This window comes from Notothenia coriiceps, unplaced genomic scaffold (genome assembly GCF_000735185.1).
Source record: "Notothenia coriiceps isolate Sejong01 unplaced genomic scaffold, NC01 NC01_scaffold00027428, whole genome shotgun sequence".
Taxonomy (NCBI): domain Eukaryota; kingdom Metazoa; phylum Chordata; class Actinopteri; order Perciformes; family Nototheniidae; genus Notothenia; species Notothenia coriiceps.
In genome coordinates this window covers 1-12,624 of record NW_011360129.1, presented here as the reverse complement: position 1 = coordinate 12,624, position 12,624 = coordinate 1, and the positions used below count along the sequence as shown (strand labels likewise).

The window sequence follows — 12,624 nt, the reverse complement described above, 5'->3', positions numbered from 1 at the left end:
TACAGCAATTAAAGAGCTAGCTTTCAAAATGTACTACTTTTTAAAAAAATCTGCCACAGGCTGTTCATGACAACCAGATCCTGATTGTGATTGGAGAGACAGGGTCCGGTAAGACCACGCAGATCACTCAGTACCTGGCGGAGGCCGGCTACACCACCCGGGGGAAGATCGGCTGCACACAGCCCCGCCGTGTGGCCGCCATGTCCGTGGCCAAGAGGGTCTCTGAGGAGTACGGCTGCCGTCTAGGCCAAGAGGTCAGTGATGTTCTAAAAAGGGCAGTTTAATTAAATATATTTCATCCTTTCACCTGACTAGTACTATTTATCAATCTACATAGTTTTGCTGTGAGTTGCAGAGTGTTGGAGATATAAGCTGTACAGATGTCTGCCTTTATTTTCAATATAGTTGAACCACATGACAACTGGTTTGTGTACAAAAAACTGTTTTGGAAAAGAATCACCCAGTTTCCCCAATATAATCCACAGACCTTGATGTGAGCTGTTTCATGTAGGAACTATTTTCTCTCTACCAAAAGATACCCGCCAACTGTAGAAGAAAGCGTGCATCTACTCAGCTAGCTAACATTACAGCTCAGCAGAGGACGCCCTAAATGTTAACTTACTTGTGCGGTGGTATGGAATATAGGTCCTGCTTCCCACATGTTTTCTGTTGAATACATATTATATATATAAAGTGATTAATTCTGGAAAAACACATTTAAGGATGAGTTCTTCAAATACATTGGGGCGCCACAGAGTGCCATCTAGTGCCATTATAATGAGAGAAGGAAGACTTCTCCACGGCCAATATCTCCAACACTAACACAACAACAATCCGGAACTGTTTTTAATATGTAAAATAAATTCTTAGCAACTCATATATTTGTTTTAATTATTATTTTTAGGTTGGTTACACCATTCGATTTGAGGACTGCACCAGTATTGAAACAGTGATCAAGTACATGACCCACGGCATGCTGCAGAGGGAGTGTCTGCTGGACCCAGACATGAGTCAGTATACCCTCATCATGCTGGATGAGGCCCATGAGAGAACAATCCACACTGATGTGCTCTTTGGTCTTCTCAAGAAGGTATTTTACATTCTACGAACCATGGATATTGAAAGAATAGCAAATCTATACCCACACAATAACTTCCCATGTCTCTTTCAGACCATAAAAAAGCGCAAAGAGCTGAAGCTTATTGTGTCCTCAGCCACACTGGACGCCGTGAAGTTCTCTCAGTATTTCTGTGAAGCGCCCATCTTCACCATCCCAGGAAGAACGTTCCCAGTGGAGGTTCTGTACTGCAAGGAGCCTGAGACGGACTACCTGGATGCCAGTCTCATCACTGTCATGCAGATCCACCTGACTGAACCTCCAGGTACGATCCTGTCACTAACTCTTTTCCTTACACGAACATGAATAAGCTTTAATGTTAATGTAACATTCCCTTCTGTTCTTTATCCAGGGGACCTCCTGGTGTTTCTGACGGGACAGGAGGAGATCGACACTGCTTGTGAGATCCTGTACGAGAGAATGAAGTCCCTGGGGCCGAATGTTCCTGAACTGATCATTCTGCCAGTTTATTCTGCGCTGCCCAGTGAGATGCAGACCAGGATCTTTGACCCCGCACCCCCCGGCAGCAGAAAGGTGATAATCTGTTCCGGATAAGAGTAAAGATGTGACTTGGGCAATTTATTGAGTGGAACTGATATTTTATAAGTAGGTTTCATTTTGTATTCAATTTAAAAGCAAAGAACACATCATATACCTGGAAGACTAAATTATTTCCTAACCTCGTACTTTCTTTACCACCAGGTCATCATTGCCACTAACATTGCAGAGACATCTCTTACTATCCATGGAATCTACTACGTGGTGGACCCTGGCTTTGTTAAACAGATCGTTTATAACTCAAAGACCGGCATCGACCAGCTTGTTGTGACTCCCATATCACAGGTTCATCCATTTTTACCTGAATTCTTATAAACTTGAAGTCAAAATTGTACATATGTCCTACTTGGTAACCTCAGTGTTCTTATCTTTTTCTAAAAACCTTAAATTGAGAATCATTTAATTGACGGCCATTTCTTTAAAACTAATTCCCTACACACTCTGGATCTGTTTCCAGGCGCAGGCCAAGCAGCGGTCCGGGCGGGCGGGCAGGACGGGTCCGGGGAAGTGTTACCGGCTCTACACTGAGAGGGCCTACAGAGACGAGATGCTGACCACCAACGTGCCGGAGATCCAGAGAACCAGCTTAGCCAGCACGGTGCTCTCTCTGAAGGTAATGCACTGAGATTAAAATAATAATATCTTCCTCTCTCCAACTGGATTTGTGATTTTGATAAAACAACATTAAACATTCTGTATGTAAATTATTGAATTATAAGTGTCTTATTGATGCTTTTGACTAGCTATAAACATTAGGCTGATGGATGGGGCTTACACATAATGCAGGGTCCTTCAACTTTTTAAATTAATAATGTATATTAAATATTCATATACAGTACATACACCCAGTGGTAGCTTCTTCAGGTGCACCTTTAAAATCTATTATAATACAACTTCCTAGTCTCAATAATATCAATGCTATTCCATACAGTATCACAAGCTATTATGTGTTAAACATTTATTAACTAATCTTAAAAATGTTTGCTTCATTAATTTTGTAAAAAAGTCATTTATGATGCACCAAATTCTCTAGAGCCCTCCTACTGTACTATAGATGTGGTCATCTATGTTGCCTGATTATTATTATTTTCTATTTAGACATACGATTATATTTCTATTTTGTTGTGTCCTTCTCTCTCCAGGCCATGGGCATCAACGACCTCCTGGCTTTTGACTTCATGGACGCTCCTCCCATGGAGACGCTGATCCTCGCCATGGAGCAGCTGTACACTCTGGGAGCGCTGGACGATGAAGGCTTACTCACACGGCTGGGAAGAAGGGTGAGGAGAATAGGAAAAATCTATTTCCTTTATCTTTTATAAGATAAAACCTTGAAATGGCAGTTATTTAATGATACAGATGTATTTACTTGTATGATTTGTGCAAGAAGTGCTCGTAAAGACTGAGTAAAATCTTACTTAACCAGGAGATCTCACTTTGTTTTCTACAAAAACTGCTCTTCAGAACTTAAAATAGTGAACTATGGTGTCCCCCAAGGCTCTGTGCTTGGCCCCATCCTTTTTTCCATCTACATGCTTCCTCTCGGTTTACTAATGAATAAATATCAATTAGGTTCCCATTTTTATGCAGATGATACTCAACTGTACATTTCTATTAAGCCGGACAACTCTTATCAACTGACCACAACTTGAAAATTGCATAAAATAAATCAAACTATGGATGTCATCAAACTTGCTCCAATTAAACACAGAAAAAACTGAAATGTTATTTCTTGGTCCACAACATATCAGGGACAAATTCTGTGACCTCAGCCTGAACATAGCTGGTTCAACCATCCACAAAGTCCGTTGATCAAAAATCTTGGAGTTGTATTCAATCTAGATCTGGAATTTAAAAAATCACATTACCAACATCACAAACACAGCTTTTTTCCACCTTCGGAACATTTCAAAGATTCGTCCAGTGCTTTCCCTAGCCGATGCTGAAACTTTAATCCATGCTTTTGTTTAATCTCGGTTGGACTACTGCAATTCACTTTTCTCCGGGCTACCAAAATCAACCACCGCCTAACTACAACTGGTTCAAAACACAGCTGCCAGAATATTAACCAGAACCAGAACATGTGATCATATCACCCCTGTTCTCATTTCATTGCATTGGCTACCGATTCACATAAGTTCTGACGTCAAGATTTTACTATTAACCTTTAAGATCTTACATGGACTAGCATGGACTAGCACCTCTGTATCTGTCATCATTAATTACCCCATTATCTACCAGGCTCCCACGATCACATAATGCAAGTCTCCTTTCCATCCCTAGAATTAAAAAAACATTCGTAGGTGGCAGAGCCTTTTCATTCCGAGCACCTCTCCTTTGGAATCGTCTTCCATTTCCGATCCGCAAAGCTATTTTCGTTGACTCCTTTAAAAGCAAACTCAAAACCCATCTCTTCGCATCTGTCTTCCTTGTAAACTAATTTCCATCAACTAGTTTCCGTTCAACATTACCATCACTTCAGTCACATGCTTTTATCACATGTTGATGTATAATGTTGTATAATGTTTTTATAATTGTTATGCTATGAAGTTTGTATTTTGTTTTTGTTTGCTTTGTCCTTTGAGACCTTTCTTGTGATTTGGGGCTATAATAAAGTTTGATTTGATTTGTTTTAATACCTAAGGTTTCATATGTTTGTCTACACATTTTGGTTTGATCTTCTGTTTACTTTGTTTACTGTCTGTATTTGTTTGACCAATGTCTCTGTGGTTCAGATGGCGGAGTTTCCTCTGGAGCCCATGCTGTGTAAGATGTTGATCATGTCCGTCCATCTGGGCTGCAGTGAAGAGATGCTCACCATCGTCTCCATGCTGTCTGTGCAGAACGTCTTCTACAGACCGAAGGTATGACTTTGGCTTAAATACAATCATTTTACCTGTCTCGGAAGGTTTCTTATGAAGGCCCTGGTTCTCATAAATAGTAAATGGATATTAAAATGTATTAGGGATGCTCCGATCGATACTCACTCTCTGCCGATCGATCGTTGCTCTCTAAAAATCGCATCACGTAAAATACATGACACTTTTCTCAGTGCGCGGCAAAACAAGCTCGCCAAAATGGCTTCACTGGTCTGGCAGTATTTTAAAGTGTCCGAAAATGACAATAAAATAGCGGTATGCAACGTGTGTGAAGCAGAAATCCTGCAGCTCCACCCGCTGTGACGGACTTAAACTGTAAACTTGAATAATGTACTTCATTTGAATGTAATAATTATGTTGGTTGTTGTTTGTGGAAGCGCCAGTGAATGAGCCCCATTAACCGAGTTTTAAACATCACTTTAGATGGAAGATCCCCATAGGCCCCGCCCACTCGATCGGATCGGCGATCGGTATCGGCCGATACTGATTCCGGCGATCGGCCCCAAAATTGGCGATCGGAGCATCCCTAATGTTTATCATGTATAACTTAGTGTATCTCTGTTTCATCCGTTAAAGGACAAGCAGGCCTTGGCTGACCAGAAGAAGGCAAAGTTTCACCAGCCTGAGGGAGACCACCTGACCCTGCTGGCTGTCTACAACTCCTGGAAGAACAACAAGTTCTCCAACCCCTGGTGTTATGAGAACTTCATCCAGGCTCGCTCCCTGCGCAGAGGCCAGGACATCCGCAAGCAGATGCTGGGTATCATGGACAGGTATGAAGTACTGGCAGAACCACTGTACATGCTAACACGTGAATCTTCAATATCATTAAAGGAACGTTTTGGGGTTTTCATGTCCAAAATTGGGACGAACAGACAGGAGTAATGTCAGGGAAGCCTGGCAATGTTCCACTGTAGACATGGGGGGGTAGCAGCACATGTATGCTCATAAAAAAAAATGATATCATTTAGGGTAGGCTATATTTAGAATGAATTTCTGATGTACCTTTGCAATGGGTAACCCAAGCTGTTATCTTGTCTCTCTTCAAAGGCACCAGAAACTGTTGACAATTGTAATTTTACCTTGCACATCAAAAGAGTTCCTGGCTATAGCTGATTATTCTGTATATGTTAATGTTTGACTTTGTTGAAACTTGTACTTACACTTTTTAAATACACCAAAGCCACACAATAACACAAAGTAAGCGATTTCAGTGGACCAATAACTCCTGTGTTCTGCAAGTAAAAACAACAGTTTTTGTCTGAGTAGTTTTGTGGCTTTGAAGAGGGCAAAAACATTGGCTTCTGTACCTTGTCAGAAAGGGCTGTATATAGCACCCCCTTTTATTTATTTAATACATTTTTTAGGTGGTTAATAGACATTTCTCTGCTGCCCCATCCGCATCAGTACATTACTTAGCTTTTTTGCTGGTACTCCTGTCTACTACCAGGGGCATATCCACTATCTGTAGTAAATATTACACTAACTAAGGATACAAATCTCAACTAAAAGAACAATCTAAACTGGATAAAAAAATATCTTGTTTCTCATGAACCTCCAACATGCTCTCCCCTCCTCAGACATAAACTGGACGTGGTATCTTGTGGTAAAGCCACAGTCCGAGTCCAGAAAGCCATCTGCAGTGGCTTCTTCAGGAACGCCGCCAAAAAGGATCCTCAGGAGGGTTACCGCACCCTTATAGACCAACAAGTTGTTTACATCCACCCCTCCAGTGCTCTGTTCAACCGCCAGCCTGAGTGGTAAGACAAAAAGATAATATCACCTTTTTGTATTAGTCACGATCACGAAAGAAAGAAATATTTTTTAAATGTATTTCCAAATGTGAAAACAGCCATGTGACGTCTTGCCTCTGTTACCCTCAGGGTTGTGTACCATGAGTTGGTGCTGACCACCAAGGAGTACATGCGGGAGGTGACCACCATCGACCCCCGCTGGCTGGTGGAGTTTTCTCCAGCCTTCTTCAAAGTGTCAGATCCCACGCGCCTCAGCAAGCAGAAGAAACAACAGCGCCTCGAGCCTCTGTACAACCGCTACGAGGAACCCAACGCCTGGAGAATCTCCCGAGCCTTTAGGCGCCGTTAGAGTGTGTGACGTCACAAACCCAGAACACAAATGTTTTTATGAAAAGGTCAGATGTGTCGACCAGTCCCTGGTGGTAGATGTTTTATCATCACTGCTTCAAGCTGTGTATTCACTCCTACTTTTAAATGCGTACACATTGTACATCTTCTCTCAGAAGGTCCTAGAATAACCTGCTTGGGTGGGGGTTTCATTATTTTAGGAAAGTTGGAGTTATTTACTTCTCTTAGCACTAATGCTGGAACTTAAAGAACATCCATATCTGTCCTGTTAGTAAGTGGTTTTAAAGTTCATCTTCTATGGGGAGATTCTGCAAAACAATGGACTATTTATTTTTGGCAGAGTAAATTGTTATCGCATAACGTCATGCCTTAATTCGACCTAAACGAATAGTAATAGAGACTTTTTGTTTCCATAGTAAATATTTTCCAGGCCAAAAGGATTGAACTGACTAAATGTTAGATAGATTTTGTACTTAACCTTGGACAATTGTGTCCCACTTGTCTGTATCTGAGGTGTTGCTTTGCTATACTTGCAACTGTAACTTGAAAATGTTTCCTCCATTAAAATGCAAACATTCTTTTCAACCCTACTATATTTTTTGTGAACTTTTACTCTAAATGGGGATATTTTATGATTCAAATATTGCCATGCATTACCAACTGAACTTATACATTTGTGCTTTTATAGAGGAAAAAGTGTCCGGATCGCTCTTAGGTCAAATTATAACCATATCAAAATTATTTAATACTGAAAAGGTGATTTAAATTTTTTTTAATCAACTAAAGCGTTGGGGAGTTTTATAAGCTAAACGCCAACAATATAGCTATATTTGAAGCATTCTTCGCAGCCATGTGGTCCCTGTTTGGGTTGTATATATTGATGCCCAAATGTATAAAATGCATTTTAATGTTGGTCGAAAGAGAATACGTTTCCTTTTCGTTTTTTTTAAGAGTTTCTGTTGCCTTCTAATTAGTAAGTGCGATATCAGCCTCTGATATTAGAGGGACATAAATACAGTAGCCTGCAATAGAAATACATGAGTAAAGTATGAAAACTCAAGTAGAGTGCAGTGGTGGAAGTACTCAGTGTTTATCACAATAGTATAAGCATCAAAGTATACTTAAGAGCACCACATTTCTCATTAAACTGAATGGCCCATTTCAGAATAATATATTATATAATTGGACCATAATTACTGATGCAAATGTGTAAACAACCCTATTAAATGTGTGAACTCTTTTAGATTTAATTTATTATACCGTTGTTTATATTTATTAACATAGAATAGAATCGGAGGGATGAAACCCTCTTTTAATGGTCACACATGCAGATCACACAGCACACACAGTGAAATGTGTACTCTGAATTTATTAACGCATCCTAGTACCAGGAGTCTAGTACTAGGAGCAGTGGGCAGCTATTGTACAGCGCCCGGGGAGCAATGGGAGTGGGGTCCGGGGGGGTTGTCCGGTGCCTTGCTCAAGGGCACCACGGCAGGGCCCAGGAGGTGGACTGGGACCTCTCCAAGTAGCAGTCCACACTCCATATTTAGGTCTGGTCGGGGACCCTACGGCTCACAGTCCAAGCCCCTACTGAGTGACCCACTGCATAATACATCTCAATATATAATCGTATATTATATTTATATTAAAAATCTGAATCTGTAAGGTCACTAGTAACTAATGAAATACATTTTGTGGAGTGGACGTATAAAAACTGAAACACTTGTGCAAATAAACATCAACAATCTACTCATACTGTTAACTGTGCGTGCTGTTAACGGCCTCGGCCGCTAGGAGGCAGCAACTGTCTTTTGAGCTCAAACTAAAGAAGAAGAACCACTTCCTGCTCAGGTCTGAAAACATGAAACATGGCTGCTTTAGACGAAATAAAACGTCTTGAGTATTTATCTTTGGTGTCAAAAGTGTGCACGGAGTTGGAGAATCATCTGGGAATATGCGAGAAAGACCTGGGTAACGTAAAGCTACACAACAGCATTGTTTTCTTGTTACAGAGCTAGCTCATAAGTTGCCATAGCGATTAGCGAATAAGAATCAGTTGTTGCTGCCCAAGTTAGCATCAAAGCTAAACAACAGTTTATGTTTTACAGCTGAATTTATCATCAACCTCGCCGAAAAACACACAACCTTTGAGGAATTTAAGACAGCTCTGTGTGAAAATGGAGCTGACTTTACTGTAAGTTTGCCGTTAAACACTTTTTTTTAGGGTTTGTAAATAATATGCTCTTACTAAACCCATTTTCTAATTTCAGGAAACCTTTATTGCCAATTTACTTCGACTTATTCAAACTATGCAGTCTTCACCATCTACAAGTAATGGTACAGACACTTTAATTTATTTTATGTATTCCTATTTCATGTTTAATAGCTATTAGTGTAATGTTAAACTCTTTCGTGTTTAACATCGTTATCTCTTCTCGTATGACTGAAGCTCATCAGCCAAGGGGTGAAAAGGACGAGTTGAAAGAGAAATATCCCGCTCTTTGTAAACCAGATGATCCTGTGTGGAGGGTATGGCTTCTTTAAAAAAAAAAAAATGATGTCTTCTAGCAAACATCTAATGTAAAATATAGCCGTTTTTCAGTTGGAAAATTGTAACTAAATGTTACTTCTTCATCAGATTCCACCCCGCAACACAGCTAGAGGCGATGAGCAGGTAGCAGCAGCCGCCATGAAGGAGCTGGAGATGCTCATGCCTAACTTCTGTGGAACAAGCTCTGATAATGGGTAATTTAATAAAGTGTTGTGCCATTTTGAAAATAATAAGCTCTCACTGACAAAACATTGAATTATCTCTTAGTAACCACAGCAAATTGTCAACGTTAAAGTAAACATTGTACTTCTCTTCCTCATTTGCTCCTCAGGTCAGACCAAAAGTTGCACAGTGACGGAGGTCAAAACACAGACAGACAAGTTGGTGGTCATCGCAGTCGTTCGCCTGACAGAGAAACAATCCCAAAACCAAAAAGGAAACGTCGATGGAGTGACAATCCTCCGAGCCCTCAGAAAGACGAAGGCAACAACAACCAGAAAGACTCTCGCTTGCGAGATACAGCTGTAGATCGGCCTCCACCAGAGGAGCCGGTTGTGGGCGACATCTACAACGGAAAAATCAGCAGTATTATGCAGTTTGGCTGCTTTGTGCAGCTAGAGGGCCTCAGGTCAGTCGATACATCTTTTTAATACAGCAATGGAAACCAATGCAACACCAATGTTTTTGGAACATAGAATATAGACTAGCAATTGTATAGTATTTTTAAAAATGATGTTCTTCTTCTACATTTTGTTTAGCTCTTCTTTAAATCTCAGTTTTGATTGCGTTTTCTTTGGATTATTCGCTATATTTGTATACCTTTCACCATATGGCACTTTAGTTGTCAAAACAGAAACATTAAGGTTATATTGTGTAACTGTGCAGGAAACGCTGGGAGGGCCTGGTGCACATCTCAGAGCTGCGCAAAGAAGGACGGATAGCCAATGTTGCTGATGTTGTTACCAAAGGCCAAAAGGTGAAGGCTAAAGTCCTGTCCTTCACTGGAACTAAAGCCAGCCTTAGCATGAAGGTGAGTCATGTGCAACATGGTAAGACACATCTATATTGTTGGTATGATGTGCTGTATGGAGAAATCCATTTACCAAAATGGAAATGGTGAGAAAATAATGTGTGAAGAGATGAAATCCTATCACTATGTCCTGTCTGTTCTTTTCCCCTACACTACTTTTTAGAGTAATATAATATTGTTTTTTCTTTAGACAAGTTAGTTTCTAAATGTGATCATAAATTATGCATTGTTCTCTTCTTTTAGACAATGTAATACAATCAAATGTTTAGTACAATGATTTATGGTTACTGAAATGTAGATTACACTTACATTTTTTGAAAGCTGCTAGTTCCGATGAGAAACTTAGTTTGCGAAACTAAAACATAAATGCATTTGCATACAATGCAATAATTGGTTTGGCCAGAAACATTTTAATAATGTTTGACATGTTGCCAGGATGTGGACCAGGGGACCGGGGAGGACCTGAACCCCAACCGGAGAAGAAACCTGGACCCTGTGGTCGGAGAGGAGGCCCTGAGGAACCCCGACCGCCCTGTGGAGGCCATCGTGCTGGACCTAGATGAAAACCCCATGGAACGCAAACGCCTCTCCAAGATAACTGACCTGGAGAAATGGGAAATTAAACAGGTATTCATTGAAAACATCTGCAACAGATTATTTCTTTCTTGGCTGTTTCTCTAAACATTCACTATAAAATGCTTTCCTCCCGTTTAGATGATTGCAGCCAACGTACTTCCTAAAGAAGAGTTCCCGGAATTTGATGAAGAGACGGGGATCCTTCCCAAAATAGATGAAGATGAAGGTAAAACTGAAGAACTTTTCCTCAAGGTTCTGTGAAAGGAGAGTTAGACGGCGTGATAATGTTTCCCTGCAATTATTCCCTCGACAAGATCAAGAGCTGGAGATTGATCTGGTGGATGACGAACCCCCCTTCCTGAGGGGACAGACGAAATGGAGCGCCAATATGAGCCCCGTGAGGATAGTAAAGGTATGTATTTTTCTATCCCACGGCAATTAAAGCACCAGATCATACACGTTATTATACCAGGCTCAGAATTGTGGGTTGAACTATTTTCCACAACATTTTCTCAGGTTACTTTATGGGGCGAACACATCGTATATTCTTGGTTTCTACTAGTGCCATTGTTGCTTTATTGTGTGTTTGGTGCAGTGCATCAACATCAATGTTCTAATCATTTACTAGACTGTAAGAACAAAATAATATAAATTTCACCCAGAAAAAATATACATGTTTGTGGCATTATTTAAACAATATGGCATTTGTGAAAGTGGAAAATAATATTGTGACACTCAATTCATTCCTATAAGAACACCAGAGTACAATTACTTTCATTGCCTGCAGAGGGTGCACTGAAACACATGCCTATCTGCACTGCAGTGCTAATCTACTGCTGCTGTCACTCTACTTGACTACATGTATCTTTGGTTTTACTCTGTAGTTGGATGATGCTGATGAGGATTTATTTTAAATAATAGATTAGATACCTACGAGTACATTTGGATTTGTATGTTGGTGCTTTAACATACGATGCAGTTTTAAAAGATTGTTGTATTAGTTTCTCTATCGCACCAACCTGTGTTTATTCTGTCCCTCAGAATCCCGACGGCTCCCTCTCACAGGCGGCCATGATGCAGAGTGCCCTGGCTAAGGAGAGGAGAGAGCTGAAGCAGTCGGCCCGCGCTGCAGAGCTGGACTCCATCCCCACCGGCCTGCACAAGAACTGGGTCGACCCGATGCCTGATTGTAAGCAATACGCATGTAATGATTCAGCAAACACCCTGGTTGCGTTCCGATAATCCAAAAATCAGCTCCTAAATTCTAACCCTATCTCCTATTCCTTGACCTCTGAGTGAAACGTCACGGGGTTAAGGGATAGTGGATAGGAGAATTCAAAAGGACTTAGGAGAAGAGACTGCGGTACTTTAGAATCCGAATGCACTTTCACTATCTGACGTGTTTATGATGCGCCAGCGGACGTCATTGTGTGCTTCTGCTGCTGTGGTGAAACTATGGAAACTACAGTGTTCTATAGCGGACTACAACATGGATGTTTAATAAGAAGGAGGGACTACTGTAAACTCATCTAGAGACTCGTGCCGTGCTCTGATGCTGTTGTTTTATGCTTTATGAACGTGGACAACAGAGAAACATATTCTTCATGACCAAAGTTGTAATTGAAATAAAAAAGGAAAGTGAAATTTATGCTCGTCACCCTCTCCCTCCGGTCCACATTAATACAAATGATCCCAATACTTATGATTGTATGAAAATATCTATAAACGTTAGTCCTTAACACCTATCACTGTGTATATCACCATTCAAACATCTTTTAAAAGTTGAACAAACCCCACACAGCTCAGTA

The 12,624-nt window shown here is 40.7% G+C and overlaps 2 protein-coding genes across 2 annotated transcripts; both read left to right on the top strand.

Moving 5' to 3' along the window:
• Positions 1-50: 50 nt before the first annotated feature.
• LOC104957582 (ATP-dependent RNA helicase DHX8-like) lies at positions 51-7,246 on the top strand. The gene is made up of 11 exons (XM_010785226.1): positions 51-254; positions 905-1,090; positions 1,172-1,382; positions 1,470-1,651; positions 1,820-1,960; positions 2,133-2,288; positions 2,818-2,955; positions 4,411-4,539; positions 5,131-5,327; positions 6,135-6,314; positions 6,438-7,246. The coding sequence occupies exons 1-11, from the start codon at positions 201-203 to the stop codon at positions 6,655-6,657; spliced, it is 1,794 nt and encodes a 597-aa protein (XP_010783528.1). The 5' UTR covers positions 51-200; the 3' UTR covers positions 6,658-7,246.
• Positions 7,247-8,516: 1,270 nt separating this feature from the next.
• LOC104957584 (ATP-dependent RNA helicase DHX8-like) lies at positions 8,517-12,020 on the top strand (the record flags this gene model as incomplete). The annotated part of the gene is made up of 11 exons (XM_010785227.1): positions 8,517-8,630; positions 8,768-8,853; positions 8,930-8,996; positions 9,109-9,188; positions 9,298-9,404; positions 9,542-9,838; positions 10,096-10,240; positions 10,676-10,867; positions 10,955-11,042; positions 11,131-11,228; positions 11,858-12,020. Coding segments are annotated over exons 1-11 (1,426 nt in total), but the record flags the coding sequence as incomplete, so codon positions are not given.
• Positions 12,021-12,624: the final 604 nt, after the last annotated feature.